The 18,240-nt window shown below is 40.3% G+C and overlaps 1 protein-coding gene across 1 annotated transcript in view; it reads right to left on the reverse strand.

Moving 5' to 3' along the window:
• Positions 1–18,240, reverse strand: part of LOC147692934 (contactin-3-like) — an 830,755-nt gene that overhangs the window by 429,009 nt on the left and 383,506 nt on the right. Inside the window, exon 4 of the mRNA XM_086939195.1 lies at positions 14,775–14,950. Coding sequence (XP_086795321.1) covers positions 14,775–14,950 — 176 coding nt within the window. The remainder of the gene's footprint in view (positions 1–14,774; positions 14,951–18,240) is intronic.

Consider the following 18,240-nt stretch of genomic DNA (forward strand, 5'->3'; position numbering starts at 1 on the left):
TACATAAATGCATTCGAAATAGGCGTATATTGTAATACGTGAAAATTATAGGTACTGTACCTTTTTGAAGCATAGAAATCATTCAAAAATTATTGCATATGAAATCAATGAACGATTATGCAAAAAGAATTACACATGAAATATCTCTTAAACAGAAGAAGGGCGAGATAAATCATCACATATAAATGAATTGCAATAACATGTGCTAGAGGCTGATGTAAAGTTATTGTGTCTCTAGATGTGTGTAGAAAATAGAAGTTGAAGCTTCTGTTCTCTAAGAACAGTTTTTACCTTAAGCAAAGAATTTGTTCGTTCCAAAAAAGGGTGAATATTAAAAAATGTTCAATTCAAAAGAATTATTGCTTGAACGGGGAAATAGAGCTCCAACACTTTTAGCAGTTTTTGTTGATCAAAACTGAAGGCCGAATTCAGAGTTCATGGGAACGCTGTGTGTCGGAATGCTTCTATAAAGTTATTGTTTCTGTTCGGGTGAGAACATCATATCAGACAGGCTCTCAAAGAATTGGTCTACAAAATCAGGTGACAGTTCAACCAAATTCGATAGTGCTGTAACTTGGCAGGTGTGAGAATGATTGCTGTCATCATAGTCGGGATCAGCAATGCTCACAGAAGGTCGTACCTGGGTGATGTTGCTTTTGTCACTCGCTCCACTGTTACCACCTAGTCGTAGCACAGGAGTCTCAACGAATGCCGTCATCAGGATTGGTAGCCGCTGGGGACAACACAATGCGTGAGCCGTTATCGGACTGAGCAAAGTATCGACCTCCATTGGTACTGCTGATGGAAGTGAAAGACAGATGTCCAACACGCACTCATCTGCGCATAGCATACATCGAAGTACCGGTAAGATACAGTTCTGCCATATAGGTCTGAATGAAAGGAACCAGGTCATGTTTAGATCTCTCAGCCTGGCCAATCCAAGGACGTTAGTTATCCTGTCCCGGTAGCGCATTGCTAGGATTGTCTCTTCCATTCCCATGGGAGCTATGTCTGAGCTTTGGCTTGCCATAACGAAGCAGGATGGTCAAAAATAAAATCCCTGCTACAAGTCCCAAAAATAAGGGTATGCCACCAAAAACAGAGTCAACAAAATTAGGAACGATTCCCAAAATTGCTTGAAAAGGTGTTAGCAGTCCCGTAAAATTCGTCTTAAATATGCCTGAGATGCCAGTGGCACTAGACATGTTAAGGAGTTGGCTAAGCATTTCTACGAAATGCACGGGGCAATTTGTTGATAAAAGTTCATGAACTTCCGTAGCTGTCCTTGCAACTAGAAGATCATACGTCTCTTCTGATGACGTTATGGGCACTGTTGTCTGTAAAGGCACAGACTTCATTTTGCTTAAAGTATCAATTCGTATAGAATAGAGATTCAGACGAGGCCAGATGGGAGTCTCTGTGTCTGCAAGCCCGCTCGGAAACAATGCCTGCATACAACATTTGACCATGGATGTTACGCTTACTAGATAACTTTTCCCTGGAACAAGGCCACAACATCTGTGATCCGTCCTAAGAATGTGACTCCCGTTAGCAAGTTGCATAAAGAAGGGCTCTATCTGAGTTGCAGGTGTGACTAGCTGGTGGCATGAAAGGTTGTTAGAATTTCCATCACAAGCTCCGTGTAAATTAATACCGCTTAGTGAATGTTTACAATTTTCACCACTAAGAAATACATTTTTGTCGCTGTCACTATAGCAAGAATGTGTGTATGGTAATTTCCATTCTGATTTTACATATCCTTTACCCAATCGTTCTACTGGCCAGTAGGTATGTATTCAAGGCACTTTTTAAATTGGAAAGTTGTTATCGGAATAGTGATAATTCTGTGTATTATCCATTCAATGACAGGACTTTCTGACATTGTCAATGGTAATCTCTCAAGTTTTTCGATGCTCAGGATTGTATAGTCTGCTCCTTTCTGTGCCAAACTGATTTGTTTATCAGTAAGGTTAAAAAATGGAAAATAATGACGTTATGTTGATTAAACGCCAAGGCACATAGCCTGAAAGAAGATTTTGCAGCGTCCAGCCCAATTGTACAATAGAACGTAATTGAGATTGGCCATGCTGTAACATTAGCAAGTCTCTGTCTATTATGTCAAAGGCAGAAGATACAATATTGTCCAATGAATATATTCTGGAGGACAGAGTCATTAACCCATTGTCCACTACAGAAAGTGATTTTTCCAAATTAATACGATCAATTTCTCGTATTTTTTCAGCTGTTTCAATTTGTGTGACTTTCCAAGCCTCGTTGTACGCAGCATAGATACTGGTCGCTATGAAACGCTTTTGACGCTGTTTGCGTGGTCCAAGAATGAAATCGCGCAAATCAGCACCATCTTTTAGTAAAGACAAGTGTTGCTTAATTTCAGCCAGTGTGGATGATCCTAGCCATTCGAGGCAGAGTTTCCCTACACTGTATGTTGTTACTATCCCTGGATGTTGTCTCTGGGAGTATCTAGGGTCTAGTCTGGTCATTTTTAACCCCTGTGTTTTGTTCAGGAATCTATCTTGACGGTTGTTTGTGTCAGTAGGCCAGATTAACCACTTTTTCCAATCAGGATGTGTTCTGTTAAAATGTAAAATTTGTGATACGTCTAACTCAATATCTGTAGTTGTATTTTCAGGTATTGGCTTTGGAATAGACGGTGTTTTAAGGTCTTTGATCTTAGCTAGGCCAAGACAGGATGTTTGGTGTATTGTGTCATTTAAAAACATCATTTGTTCTGGTATCATGCAGGTTCTGAATAGTGCTTCAAGGCCTTGTACCTGCCAATCTTTTGTACCCCAATTGGTTTTCGTTTCAATGTTATTTTTCCAATAATCAAAACCAAATGTCATCATTTTTTCATAAAATGCTTCTGAATATATCAATTTAGAATTTGTCAGCATTGTTTTCATTCCTGTTTTATCTAATAGTTTGTAATAAAATGTTTCTGCATCACTGGTGTTAAACCCTGAGAAGTACTTGAATTTCTCAAAAAATGTTTTAGAACTGCTTTTAGGTGGTGTAGCACAATGTTCCCATTGATTATACATAAAAACATTTCTAGGCTGTGCAGATCTATGCAAATAATGATCGCCATAATGTGTGTAGCAGAATAACTGCTCAAAACTAGATGAACCTTGTAAATAATCATGTTCTGTGAATCTAGCTGACATTACTAAATCAGACATCATGTCATTAATACTGTTAAAGTCCCAATCATCAGAGAATGTACTAGGTTTTACAATGTCACTTAAGGAAACCTTCAGTTGATGAGGATACTTCAGGATCTCGACCGGACCATAGATCTCATAGTCAGTTTTCTCCCATACTACCCCACCAGGTATTGGAATGGCTGTGACATTTACTGTTGACAGTTCTCTTTTCTTCACGTGGGATGATCTGTGTGGTTTCAGGACTAGGTTGATGTTCTGACTTGCTGTGTCCATTGTACTATATTTTCCCTCAATTAATTTTCCCAAACAAAGTACCATGATGAGCCAAAGCAGGAGGAAAAATACACCTAGACTGAACCAGAACTCTAACCAAGGGGAAATAAGGTAGATTTCCTTCAGTTGATGAAAGAGTTCCGTTGCTTTTTCTTTAAAAGTCTTTTTTGTTTCTGGCATCACTTCGGGGTCGTTTTGATCTTCAGAGACGTTGTCGAAGTTGATGAAATAACCAGAGGCAGTTCTGTCAATTGTTGGGATTGTTCTTTCAATCTGTCTCTCGGTATCATTTTCTGATGCCACATTATTGTAGACTAGAGTTTCTTGACGAACTGTTTCAATCTGTGTCTCAAGAGGCACGAGTTCCATGGCATTATTGCATAGTCCTTCACTGTGCACTGCAGGCTGATCGAATGCGATTAGTCTTTCAGTTTGAACCTCTTGGATTGTTGCAAGTTTGGGTATTCTGTTGTTTCTTGGGAGTCCACTGGGCCTACTGTTGATTATAGGCCACATGCTTGTGGTTTTACCAGGTCGATAGACACAACTCTGTTCTCCTTTTTACCAGCAAGGGGCAGTAGTACTACTGATCTTGTTCCGGTGACTGCCAAGACAGGTACTGCTTTTCTGTAAGAAGGCCCAAATTCCTTCTTCACCGCAATTTTTTCTCTGACTAGATCCCCAATCTTTGGAATCCAGACAGGCCTTGCTGGGGATGTTGCTTGTGGTGCCTCATCAGTGGTAGATGGCTGTTGCTTTAACTTTATGTTGCTTAAGGATTTTCTTGTTTCATTCAGTTCCTGTAAAACAGCCAAACGATCTTTGATGTCAAAGTCTGTTGTTTTTTCTTGTATCACTGATATCTGACTATCGAGGTCCTGAATTTTCATTCTAATTCCGAACAATAGTTCGTATGGCTGAAACCTTTTAGAGAATTTCTTGGCAAATTATTAAGACTGGACTGGACACTTATTAGATGTTTGACCCACCCAGCGCCTGAACCTAATACCTTTGCTGTTATAGATCGCTTTATGTCCCGGTTTTTTCTTTCTACCACACTATTCCCTTCGGGGTGCGACGGACAAGAATACCGCAACCCAATTCCCATGCTGGCCATGGCCTCCCTATAAGCTCGAGAGTTGAAATCAGGACCCTGGTCAGAATGGAACGTGGTAATTGCGTATGTGCCGATAAAGACTCGCAGATCTTTCTTATAACCGTTCTAGCGTCAGCCGAGCGCTGGAGGCCACACTTTTTAAGTGTGTTTAGCCTTAAGGATGTACAACGGGACGCGCTTCTCTTCTTTGATTGCGCAGATAGACCGCCTTATGCTATCTATCAGGGTTCCTGAAACTACACTGGCCTGTTCATTACTGTGATCTCTGTTGCAGTTTTCACAAATTTGACCAAAACATTGAATATCTATGCTCATTCCTGGCCACCAGTACTCTGATTGTAATTCTTTCAGAGAATCCTTAATTGTTTGATGTCTCAGACCCAACCCCATATTTGCTTCCTGTAATAGGAAGCCCCTCCGGTCCCTGTTTGCAATTACCCTATCCCCCACTCCAGGGATTTGAGCAAAAGGAACTGAGTTTGCATCGATTACGTATGCATTATTAAGTGGATAGTTCACGGGCAGTGCCGCACAGTCGCCTTTTACGGTCGCTTTTACTGCCAGCATGGTTTCCCCGTCTATGTATTTTTCTGTACGCTTTTTTGTGGCTACGGAAGCCGGTTTAGTTGCTTCCGCTGTGGCTGTATTAGCCAATGAATTCCCTGCAATGTGAATGCCATCACGTTGAAGACTCTGTGCGTGTATCACGTGAGTCTTTTGTAGTTCTTTTTGAAAAAGAGCTACCTGTTTCCAGAGCAATTTATGCTTTATTGTGGCACCTGTGTCATCTTTGTAATCGTTTTCAATCCACCTCTGCAGTTTATTATTGTAAGAGTTGACGCAAAAATGAGAATCGCACACGATTAGTGTCGGGAATTCACGTTCTGCATTTTCAAGCGCCATCTTTAAAGATCTGATTTCAGCTCTCCGAGCCGAACAGTTTCTCAATGATTCAGTGTTTGTTACTTTCGGTCTGAATTTACGGCACAGCCAACGACCTTTAACAATCGCACAGGCTGCATCGTAGGATTTGCTCTCTAAGTTGAAATGCTGTACAAATCTATCTGTATAGATTATACAGGCGTATTGTGGGAGAGGCGGAAGTTCGATTGGCAGAGGATATTCTTCTTCATACTCTAAATCATTCAGTTCTTCGAATTGCTCCTAGAGAATCTGCACACTGTATCCATTTCGGATCCAGTGACACAGTAGGCAGATTTATTGGGCTGAATAGCGCCTCGAAGGCGGATTCCGCTGTGAGGATATTAATCCTTTTACCATGTGCCAATTCTCGTTCATTTGCTAATGCAATTTGCATGGCTTTCACAGTTCTTTCTGTGTTACTGAATGCTTGTGTGTACAAGTGAGATTTAATTGAAGTTGGTACCTTTTCTCTCTCATTAGAGGTTAGGTATGTGAATCCGCATCTTCCTGGGATGACTCGGATTACAAGACCGCGTGTGTTGTCACGTGTATCTAATTTTGTTTTTGCTAACATGTCTGTTTGCAGTGATCTCAAAATTTCTGTGTGTTTTTGAGTCCAATTGATTTGTTTAAAATCAGGTTTTATTAGTTCGTAAAGAGGTTTAACCCTCTCTGCGTAATTTAGAATGTAAGTTCTTCCGAAATTCAGAAAACCTAGAATGGATTGTAAATTCTTCAGCGTTTTTGGAGCTTGGAGTACAGCGCACTTCTCTAAGAAGTTGTCCGCTAGGCTTTATCCTTCATTTGATAATTCGTACCCTAAGAATAGTACTGTCAGATGGGCAATTCTGGACTTTTTAAAGTTGAATTATTAACCCTCTGCTGCGAACCCAAGTATGATGGTGTTCATTCTTTTCAAGTGAGTATCCAAGTCGTTGTCTGTGAGATAGATATCATCTACGTAAGATAATGCCTCATCATCATACATTTGTAGTAACTCTGTTACTCTAGCTGAGAATATTCCTGGGCTGTTCTTGAACCCCTGTGGGAGTCGACAGAATTTTTTCTGTGACCCAAATGCTGAGAAAGCGGTCAAATATCTGCTTTCTGTTGCAATGTTTTGACAAAAGAAACCATTAGATATGTCTAATGTCGTTTTATATTTTTTCCTAACTATGTTATTCATTAGGGCTGCACTATGCGAGTTTTGTACTGCAAATGTTTTACAACATGCATTAAGGTGTCTGTAGTCCAAAACTAGACGATATGAATTGTCTGGCTTGGAGACAGGAAACAAAGGATTGTTCATTTGAGAGGTGCATGTTTCAATCACCCCCTGGTATTCAAGTTGATCTAAGATCTCCCTGACCTGTTTTTTAGCTTCTTGCTTAATGGGATACTGCCGTTGGGCAGTTGGTTCACTTTTTAACTGGATTTTGTGAGGAGGTGAGTCCTCATCCCATCCTACATGATTTTTATATAATGCCGGTGCCTGGGCTACTGCCCATTTCCTTGCATAAGTATATTTTTTGTGAATCGGAATGTGATTCGAGAAGGCAGGCATAATCATTTCTTCCCCACGAGGGCACTCCCTGACAAACTCTGGGGGCCAATCTTTTTCAGCTAACAGAATATCGTAGCCTTTTGAGAGTTTATCCCAAAATAGACCCTTTATTTCCCTAGTCTTATCACCCTCTATACGCAATGTTATTTTGTATATTTTATGGGGCTCGCTAAGTCTGGTGTCGGCAGTTTCAACCTGAATGAATTAATTCGTGTCCACTGTCTCCAGATGACTCATCAAGATCTTGCGGGCTATACTGATTTCTGCTGCACTGTCCAACATTGTCAATGCCCACTCCCCGTTTTTCAACTGTGTCCTCAGTATTCTCGGCATGTTCGATTACTCTAATACTGGCTACCTTCTTTTTTGGAAATTGAGATTTTTTACTCTGAGCAGGTTCCTTGTCTTTGGACTTGGTGTGCTCTCCTGGGTCTGACCGTCCTCTTCTTTCCGATTTCTGCGAAAAAGATCGAGAGGGACGTGTATCAATACTTTGATATCTATCAGGTTTTTTCCGATTATCCCTATTTCTAAGGTTATATCTTTTCTCAGAGGGCTCCCTCTGGGGAGACTGGTGTTCTCGAGTCGGAGTTCTTTCCCTCCGTCGAGGAGACCTTCCTCTGGACTGGAAAACTTTTTCCTTGGGAGTGGATTGTTTATTTCCATCCCAGCTCTTTTTAGGAGTGTTTGAATTATTTTTAATAAATAATTTTTCAGGATTTTCGAGCAGTTGGGGCTTTACCGGTTTTCCACCCAAGCTGTCTCTACCTAATTCTTCATAGCATTTTTCTATGATTCTGGCAAGCTCAACTGGCTGATCTTTTATATCTGTTTCCTTCAACTTCTGGCGGATCGCCACAGATGCTGCTTCTCCCTTTATATTGGCTAATAATATAGCCGAGACCTGCTTGAAGTCTTTCAGTAATTTCATACCAAGAGTTAAAGCGGGCTCTGGACCGTATTCATTTTGAATCTGTTTTAGCACTTTTGGTATTACCGCCATAGACGGAACACCGTGTGTTTTTGTGTAAATGGAAGCAAAGACTGTACCCCAAGTGTCACAGTCCTCCACGTGTGGTGCGATTCCCATAGGAAGGCAGATTGTCAAGATTCTGTGTTTCTCTATAGGGGTAGTATCAGGAAATACTGCCTCTATTTGAGTGATTTTCTGTGCTAACCAGAAAGGAATTTGTTCCCGTTTTATGGGTGTTTTACCAAGACATGATTGTATGTTCTGTGGTGTAATTTTATTAGTGTTCCCCTGATGAGGGGTCAGCTGTGGTACATTTACAGCTGGTTGGACTGTTGCAGTCCGCATTACATATTGGACTAATTGCCTATGTATTTTAATTAGTGTTTTTAGCTGTACTAACAGCTCTTCCTTTGACATTTTTGCAATGTCCGGATGTGGTGTGTAGCTGGCTAGAACCGGCCACGTTGCTCCTGGTCTACCTAGTGGACCGAGCCTAGTTATGTGATCATTATGTTTTAGGACGCCATTAAACCAGAGCAGGTGCTCTTGGAATTTTAGTGGGATTTCAGTCTCCTCGAAAGGAGCGTACTCTTCCGGAGGTTTCTCTATTTTGTAATAGTGAAACTCTTTTGTTCTAGCGTTTGCCGCTGGAAAGTTTATCCATGAATAGAATACCTCTGTCTGCCGATATTCGTGTGCCTCTATCACGAAAATTACTGTACCACCTTGAGGTGTCAGTCCGTTCTCTATAAGTTTTAACGTTATAGATTTTCTTAAGTGGACCGGGATGATAATTGCATCCGGGTCTATGTCTAGGAGACTCGTGTCTTCCTCTATTAATAGGGTTGCCAGTCTAACTGCTTCCCTTTCTTCTTCACTGTCTGACATTTTATAAATGCAGGCTTTGCAGAGTTGGTCTCCAAGGAGACAAAGATTAGGTGCACAATATTTTGGAACACTGTATCCTTCAACGTTGAATTAACCAGAGCTTTACACAGAAATCTCTTCCTACTGAGTTCGGGCGGATTTTAACCTTTCACCCACTCCAGACGTCTATTGGAGTATTTACGGGAGAAAGGGGTCTGTGTGAAATATGCACGACTGAGTTACTCTAACATCTTGCGTTAGTTTATCGCCTTACCAGTTTGGGCGCCATGTAGTGTAGTTCCTAGTTTCCCACTAGGCCCTGCGCATTGGAATAACATAAACAGTAGTATCGACGTAGAAGTGCGGATCTTCCAGGCCTCTACTGACTATGCTAAACTTAATTGGGTTTGTTACCAACTTGCTCAGAGGTCACTGGAAACTTTCTTGACTGAATAGGAAGTGATCAGCTTCCCTGGCACAGACTAGAAGGGATTCAGTTTTCCAACAACCGTGCAACATGACAACTTTGCTCCTCAGATCAAGAGTCAATCTCTTGGGTCGTGTGAAACAATAGACAGTTATTTTACTCAGTCAGATTAGTGCAGATTACTTTCACAATATGTAGAGAATAGAGAGACGGGCGTTTGTCAATAAAGGGTTAACATTTATTGAACAGTCTTTCTTCTCGTACAAGAGAAATGAATTGCCACAATTGCAAGACTTGTTATTATAAAAAGTACGTACAGTAAGATAAGTATTGCGAGATAATACTGTAAAAGCATTGATATGGTTTCTTAGCCATACAATGGTTTAAAAGTAATAAAACATATATACATTCATATATACATTAGGCTAAAATACTCAACTGGTGCTTCTAACTACGCCTTCCCCAGTGTACCTGACCTAAGCCTAATACGTGGAAGGAGAGTAAGTAAGTAGCTTTAAGTTAAGTTGGTTTTGCCAAGGTTTGCTTCAAGAATTCTCACTAAGGGCTTAGTCAACACCATACCTCTGAATAGAATGATGGAGGTCTGGTATCTCCTTCAGGGAAACTCGGTATCCCAGTCACCCGCAAGGGTAGACCAGAAACGCTGGAGCTGGATTTCTCGGCAGGAGAAAGGCAGCGTCTCTCTTCAGCGCGTCGAGGAGGAGGAGGGGGGCAGCGTCCGCGGGCAGCTGGCATCTGCTGGGCTCTTCGCAGAGGGACGGCTGTTCAGCTCCTAGTTTCACCACACCATCGTTCGCTAGTTAGCAGCGATAATGGTATCAGCAGCTTCACCAACAGCAACGAGACAGCAGCAGCATCAGCGTACTGCAGACAGCGTTGGCATTGATAGCTTCAGCACAGCTAACAACGGTAGCAGCAACACAGCATTTGCTTAAGGCAACGTTGGTAATATTTATACCTGAAAGGTGCCATGTTTGACGTAAGTTTGCTGGACATAAGACGTCAATTAAAGATGTCACTAGGAAGTGATCGCTATCAGTTGCTCATTAGAGTTCCATTACTAATCAAAACACAGCAAGCGGGGATTTCCAGGTTTGCTGAGTTTTTATCTTGTTGAAGAACTCGGAGTGTTAATCTAGGAATCTCAGATAGTGACTTCTGCTCTGTCATTGCACTAATTGGTTGCAAAGGAAGTGGCAGAGAAAACTATTCTGGAATGTGGCTCTGTTCGTGCGAGGCCAGAGATGACTTTCTATATATTGTACTTGAACGGTTATGCCAATATAGGGAATAAATGGATTTATAGCCGAATAGGGGCATAAGGTCACAGTATCGATCAGGATCCTAGATAAGCACGCAACAAAAAAAAAACTACATTTTTCATGGAGCTTAGAAACAACTAGCCAATGGTAGAACAATAAACATACAGCAAAGAACCAATCAGGGCTCATTGGAGACCTCCAATACTTACCTTAACTGCAAACAGTCCTCTTTTCCTGCTACTCACAGTCAAGATAAGTATTTCTCCTTCTATATATCAATGTCAGTGGTGATGTAATAGTAGTGTTATTTTAGAAACCTGTTAGCTTATTTGAGGTGTGGATTTTTTTCCTCTTGAGTCTCGGTAGTCTACTTGGCTGAGGTGCATTCACTTGAAGGTTGCAAACTGTGACCGTTATTCTCAAGCGTGCCTCAGTAGGCGTATCCCGCACGCCGGTTACTCTGCAAGTGTCAACTGCATCAAGCGTTTTTTCCCTCAAGATTTCAACTGCTTTTTTTTTACCGAGTTTTATTTAACGCAAACTTGATTTGAAGGTATAGGGTATCAGGGTATCAGATTGCTTTACACAAGCACCAGTTGTATTACATGAGGACACATTCAGTTTTTGGGTTTTTTGTTATGCACAGGGAGATTAAGTGATCTGCACAGAATCACAGGATGTGTGCGCGTCCTTGCCGAGACTCGAACCCGGTTCCCCAGATTTGAGGTCGATCGCCCTATCCATTAGGCCAACTTCTCTCCCCTATGTGTGGAGCTTTGTGCTATGTTGACGCTTGCCTCTTTCTATTTACCACTCTTTCTGACGCAACTTTTTGGGAGCCGGGAGGTGCGGCATTTGGCACCTCTCCTATGCGCTGCCTTCTAGTTTATTCTGGACAGCCTTGCACAAAGGTTTTTTTGTTGTTTGGTCCTGGGATGGGAGTTATTTAACTATCGCATTAGTGATTTATTGCATTAGTGGTGAAACAAATAATAATAATAATATTTAACCCTTTAACAGATTTCCACACCAGTGTACTAAGATTTTTTCTAGGCTAACAGTTATTCAAATTGCTTGTTTTGCTTACCACATATTCATATTTTTATTATTTTGTTTTTAATTGATGATGATTTCCAACAATTCTTCTGCTTTTTATGATGATGAGGAATTTGAGAATTTTTCATAACAATCTACATTTCTTTAGTAACTCCTCAGTGGAACAAGCTGTATCCTCTTCCATGATGAAGTTAACAAAACTTTTTGAAATACTGCGAAAAATATTATTTCAGAGACTACATCAGCTCATTCTCTGGGGGAAAGCATAAAGCACACAATATGTCAGTGAAAGTTTCTACAATTAAAAATAACTCAGATGCTTTCAATAAGGCTAACATTCCTATCAAATATCTATTTACTAAAGATGCACAGATGGTTAGTTAGTGGTCCTAACAATTGGATGAGTGTGATGTCTCTTCAAGGCCTCCCATTAAGGAGGAGAAGGCTACTACGAATATTTAATGTCTCCCACACATTTTTTACAACATTCTTAGGATACAAACAATGAAAAATACAGCATAGATACTGATGATGACAATGCTGGAGTGGATGATTCTGATTTCTGGATGTGCCCGAAAGAAAAGAAACTGAAATCTCTGAATGTAGTGCTGGATTCAGAGGGACAGGCAATGTTTGCTCCCAAACTTCTTTGCCTTCCAAGATAACTTCAACTCCTGCCATAGACCTGAACATGTTAACCTTTTTCTTAATATTTGGCAAAAATCCACAAAAAGGAGTAGACAAAGCTGGGTCAAATTGCCAACATAAATTGCTAGAGATCATAGGCCCTTTACCTCAAATTTTCAACCTTGCTAAAACTGCTAGACTGGACATTCAACAATAGATGCCTAAGAATTGTACATGTGCACCCAGAGAGCTATATGTCTTTTGCAATACACTAATTCTTCCTTGACAAAAGAAACGAGAAAAGGACTGCTTTTGAAAATCGTTCCAACGTTGATTAATGTAGCTATGACGGACGCTGGGGTCTAGCAGAGAGATCATTATTTGGTGTGGATTTCATAAAGGAGTTAAGCAAATATGTCACTACTTTTGCATCCAGAAGCGGCACACTATATCAAGAACCCCTGGGACCCTGGAACCTCCAAAGCATATAAATCGTCATGGACTCTTTGGTCAAGCTGGTGTTTGGGCAAATCTATCAATTCCCTTTAAGGCAATATCACCTTTATAATAAATGTATTGGCCTCACAGGCCAATGGAAGTACGACTTACCAGGCAATTAATACCTATTATTCAGCAATTTCTGCAACACAACAGAGATTAGTTCCTTGTATGTTGACTTTTAAAGGGAGAAAAGTTTTGTAACCCCTCCCTTCTTCCAAAATACAATAATAGACCAGAAGATAAATCCCTGTCTCTGAAAATGCTGTCAGCAAAGATGACAATGTTATTATGTGTGTTATCTATTAAATGTCTTTTAGATGTAAGAGCCCTGGATATTTCGGCTTGCCAGTACAACCCTGCATGTATTTTATTCAATGTTAGGAAACGTACAAAAAGAGAAATGTGCTTACTTTGTTCTATCCCTATTTTCCAAATCAAACTAAACTGTATGTAGATAGTTGTTTGAAAAAAACAAATCATCTCTGAATGTCATTTAATACTTAGCTCTTTATTTCTTTTAGGAAACCACACAAACCAGCTTCATCACCTCCCCTTGCTAGATGGTTTAAATGGGTTATGTCCTTAGTGCGTATTCACACCTCCATTTTTAGAGCCCCTTCTTCTAGGGGTGCTATGGCATCCAAAGCCTTTTGGTCAGGTTCACATCTATAAGATATTCTGAGATTAACTGATTGGTCAAATGATAATAATTTCTGCACCTTTTAGTGTAAGCCTGTTGCTACCCCCTCACCGTTGCTAATAAAATGCTTTAAGCAAGCACAATAGGAACCTCCCTGTTGCTATCAAATGTATATTTTCCTAGTTGTAATAAAGGGAAGTTCCAATTTTATTAAAGACACAGAGGCACATATTATCCCACCGCAAACCTTACAATTAGGCTTTTTCCCTACATTTAATGCCCACATCTGTGGCTTTTACCTCTAGATAAGCTATTATCTGAATCCTTAAATAATAATGCCAGGATTTATGAATCATACAACCAGAAGTTACAAAGGATAACATCACAAAAATTACTCATGAACTGTTGACATTTTTGTTGGTGATTGGTACTATTTTATTATCTTTCCAATGTTTCATAGCTTTTAGACTTCTCTCTCAGGAAAAGATGACTCTTTGCAGTCCATATAGGTATTATGGAACTCCATTTTCTCAGGTTCTTTGTGGTATGCCTATTGTTCTGCCTTGGCTCGTTGTTCCTAAGCCCATGGGAAATGTAGTTTCTTCTTGTGTTCTTAACTGCCGCTGCTATTTAGACTAAAGCAAGTAAGGAGAAGCACAGTTCATGCATCTGTGTCTTTAATAAAATTTAGACCCATTCATTAAAATTAGGACATTTTACATTCTGACATGAATATTAATGTCATGAAGGTTCTACATTCTACTATTGTTTATTCCCAGTAACTCTTCTCTTTCACTTCCCCAATTGTTTTCTCAATTTTCTCTTTATCTACTTATGTAAAATGTGTTCTATAAATCCATTGCCAGTTTTATTTTGTTAGACTTTTTGTTGGTCTTAAGTATACATATTCGCCTAATAAAACATTTAAAGAATTTGAGCATATTTATTTTGTATGAATACTGTGGTATTCCATGACCTGATGTCATCTGGAACCTTTCCATGTCACTCAGTAGAGTGTTAGTAACTTAGAATGTTTTCCCTTGACGGTAGACTGTTACTGCTTGACTGATGATGAAGACATCTCTTACCACCTGTGGTTGTTAAGCTGTTCTTCCTACGAATACATCTACTTGAACCTACTTACTGTGTAGTTTGGTTTACTACAAATACCTTCTGAATACCTTACTAAAAAGGCAGCTCTGAATAAAATATGCAATATTTTCTGTAAAATCCCTGAATAAAGCAAAATTTTGTCCAAGGCACTTACGCTCACTGTATTAGAGGATGCATTTATCACTGAGATCAGCGTGTACAAAATGGATGCTTGAGAAACTTACATGCAAACTGAAGTTTTGCTTCTCGGCTCAAAACAGCTCCTTGAGAATTTACAGCCAGACACTGGTAAACACCAGCATCCCAGTTCTTCTTAGGATTCATTACTACTAGGCTCCCTCCGAATGACCTGTAGCGGTAATCCATTCTTAAATCAATGTCACTCCCATTTAATCTCCACCTGGAACATGAAGAAATAGAAACATGTAATAATACTAAGGCACACATGGAATTTCTAAGTGTCAACTCTGCACGTTTGAAATGTTCTGGTATTCCTTTTGTATTTGTTATCAAGACATAATGAAACTTACAGTAATAACAAGCTTGGAATGTAGTTAAAAAGTCAATTCAGCAACTAAATTAAAGATACAGGCCTAGATTTACAAAAAGACTTTGCTATTTGATATTTATTTGTTTATAAAGCGCCCGAATCACCCCCCCCAAGGGGTATCTCTGCGCTATAGACATTCTGCAGCCGGCCAGAGAAGGGATATGGGTTAAAACAGTACAGTCTTGAGGAGCCTTCTGAACTGTAGGTGAGCTGGGCATTGATGGGGTTTGCGTTTCTTGGGCCTCATTTATGAGGCCATGCGTCACTTTTACGCCGCCGGTGCATCACTTTTTGTGACGCACCAGTGGCGTAAAAAATGAGCCTTGTTGCACCATATTTACAAAGTGACGCATCTAGGTAGATGCGTCACTTTGTAAACCCCTGCGCTACATTATACCTGAGCCAGGGATAATGTATGCAAGGGGGGGCGTATTGACGCAAGGAAGGGTCGTAGAAGTGACGCAGTGAAATCTATGAGATTTCACTGCGTCACTTTTAGGACGCTGTTGCGTCAAAATCTTGCGCCTGCCTCACAGCAGGCGTAAGACTGATGCATGCCCTTTCACATGGGGCTTGCCCCATGTGAAAGGATACATTGCTGGAGTTGCGTCACTTTTGTGACACACTCCAGCAATGCGTCACTTTTGGGCCATACAGATACGTCAGAAATACTGACGAATCTGTAACTCCTTGCGACATGATGCGTCATACATTAAGTATGACGCATCAGGAATGTCGCAAGGAGTGCGCACTGAGAAGTGACGCATCGCTGCTTTCAAGCAGCGATGCGTCATTTCTCATAAATGAGGCCCCTAGTTTGTAATCCAATGTAACGCAACACACAGTAATGCGCTGCCTTGCGTTACTTTGCATCAAGAGAGTATTGCATGGGTGACGCATGGACATTCCCATTCCCATACAACTACTCACGGGTTTTGGTGCAAGTCCCTATCCAAAAAGATTTGTAGACAACAATTTGTGCAAAAATCCCGAGCCTCCCTGAGGCAGGTGTAACCAGGAGAAATGTTTTAAATTCTCCTTGATTTTTCCTCTTTGCAGGTGTGCTGCATTCTACAGCTCACATTCGAAGAGAAAAAATCTTAAAGCATAGTTTTGTGCAGAAAGGGACCCCTTCCTGCACAACATTATCCTGTTCATATCACAGACATCCTTGTTTATCGCACAAGGGAGTCTGCATTAGCGCATGGGTGGCAAAAGTGTCCAGAGCTGCACCATTTCGTAGAAGATATGGGGAAATTCTGTGCTCTCTTTTTTATACTACACAGCTCAACAGCTTTACTTGTGGCACTGTTATTCTTAAACTATTTGTAAATCTGGCCCTCAATTTGAAAATATCACAAACAATTGACATGTAATGTTTGTGTGTGTTTAAACATTCAATAGGAAATTACATACATTTGGCATCAAAAAGAATTTGTAAACTTAATTAAGAGGGCTACTCATATAAAAAGCAACAAAAATGATATTCAGAATGGTGAGAAAAATTTAATATATATCAGTTTGCATATAATAGCTAGTGGAACAATATGTAAATAAGCATGACATTTATAAAAAGAATTTATGAGATTATGGTTAACACCTTAATTAGTGGAAACTTTCTTTAGTTTCTTAAGTATATATTTTTTTATCATGAGCCATAGGGATTATGGCCATTAGAAGTGTCTAATCTACTTCTCAAAATCTTAGCATGGATAGGTAAGACAGAGAGATTTTAGTCATGGTAGGATCCAGGTGCAGTGCAAGTTATTCTGAATGGTTGCTGCCTAGAATAGTGTAACAGGGAAGATACATTCATGCCAATCATGAGTTTAAAAAATGCCGGGCAGTAGAATATTTTTTGGTCTATTCAGTTATATAAAATCAGTGGCACAGAAACTTTCCATATGACCTCATCAGCCATTACTGAGCAGAATAGTTTACCCATTCTTCTAAGCATAACAATCAGGAGTATACAAATTTGTGAAGATTTATGGTACACAAATTATTTATTTAAAAACCTTGTGAGAATTTCAAAGGTCATAGCTTGTAAATTTGTTTAACAAAGCAATGAGGGTCAGTTTCCGTGGTCATTTATACAGCCGTGGTGGCAGGGAAAAGAAAAGCCTTCATATCCTCAAGATCTCAGGATCTGTAACCTACTATTATTCAATCTCAGTGGTTCTTGTGCCCGGCTTATATATTGCTTGATATCTAAAGAAAAATGCTGCAGGTCGGTTCTTGGAGCTGGTTATCTTCACAGTTTTGAATGACTTTACCAATGAAATAAAAGGTTTTTGCCAGTGCTTAATTTGTGCCGGTGCTTTCCGGTGCTTAGCACCGGCACTTAATTTACAGGGCCGGGTCTACAGCATCTTGCACGAGCGTCATTGATGTTTTAAAAAAATTACCTTAAGTAGTGTACTCAGCGTGACCAAGGAGCGGTTAATAATGACTGCGTGTGTGAGACGACTAACACACACTCGCTTCTCTTAATTGGCTGCCGCGCACAGTGCCATCCAAGATAGAATCAATTATTATGTTGTGGTGGCGCTTGTGATCATGGCGGCCGCAGCCCTTCGTGGTCACTTATTCAGTCACTGAGTGGGCCATGCGTGTGCACTGCACAGTTCACTGACTGTGCGTGCGCCATGCGGTGCGCTCAGTACTTAATTTGTAAAATATTAAGTGCAGGTGCTCAAATCTTTGTCGGAGGCCACACCCACTTTTCTTTGGCTCCACCCACTTCCTTATCGGTTTCAACCACTTCCTCTATTAGCTCCACCCCATCCTCAACTGGCACTGCGAAAAGACAGAGTGCGTCGTGCGAGCAATTGTAAAACAATTCTAGCCACACTAAAATTATACATGCTGCTCAGACTCACTCAGTACATTGAATTAGACATTTTACCCAGTAGTGATTTTACCCAAGCTAAAGATGGACTGTCTTGAACATAACACGCAAGCCATATAGCCAAGTAAACACTAGAGTAAAGGTGAAATATTGAACAGATCAATTACTGCACTAATAAGAACACCTCATTTGATTGAAAATTTGCTTTAACAAAAATAGGAGGTTAGATAAATAACGGTGACCTGAAAGAAGACATTTACAACTTGGTGCGGATTGGCACTGAAATGGC

The sequence above is a fragment of the Lissotriton vulgaris genome, chromosome 9, assembly GCF_964263255.1.
Source record: "Lissotriton vulgaris chromosome 9, aLisVul1.2, whole genome shotgun sequence".
Classification (NCBI taxonomy): Eukaryota; Metazoa; Chordata; class Amphibia; order Caudata; family Salamandridae; genus Lissotriton; species Lissotriton vulgaris.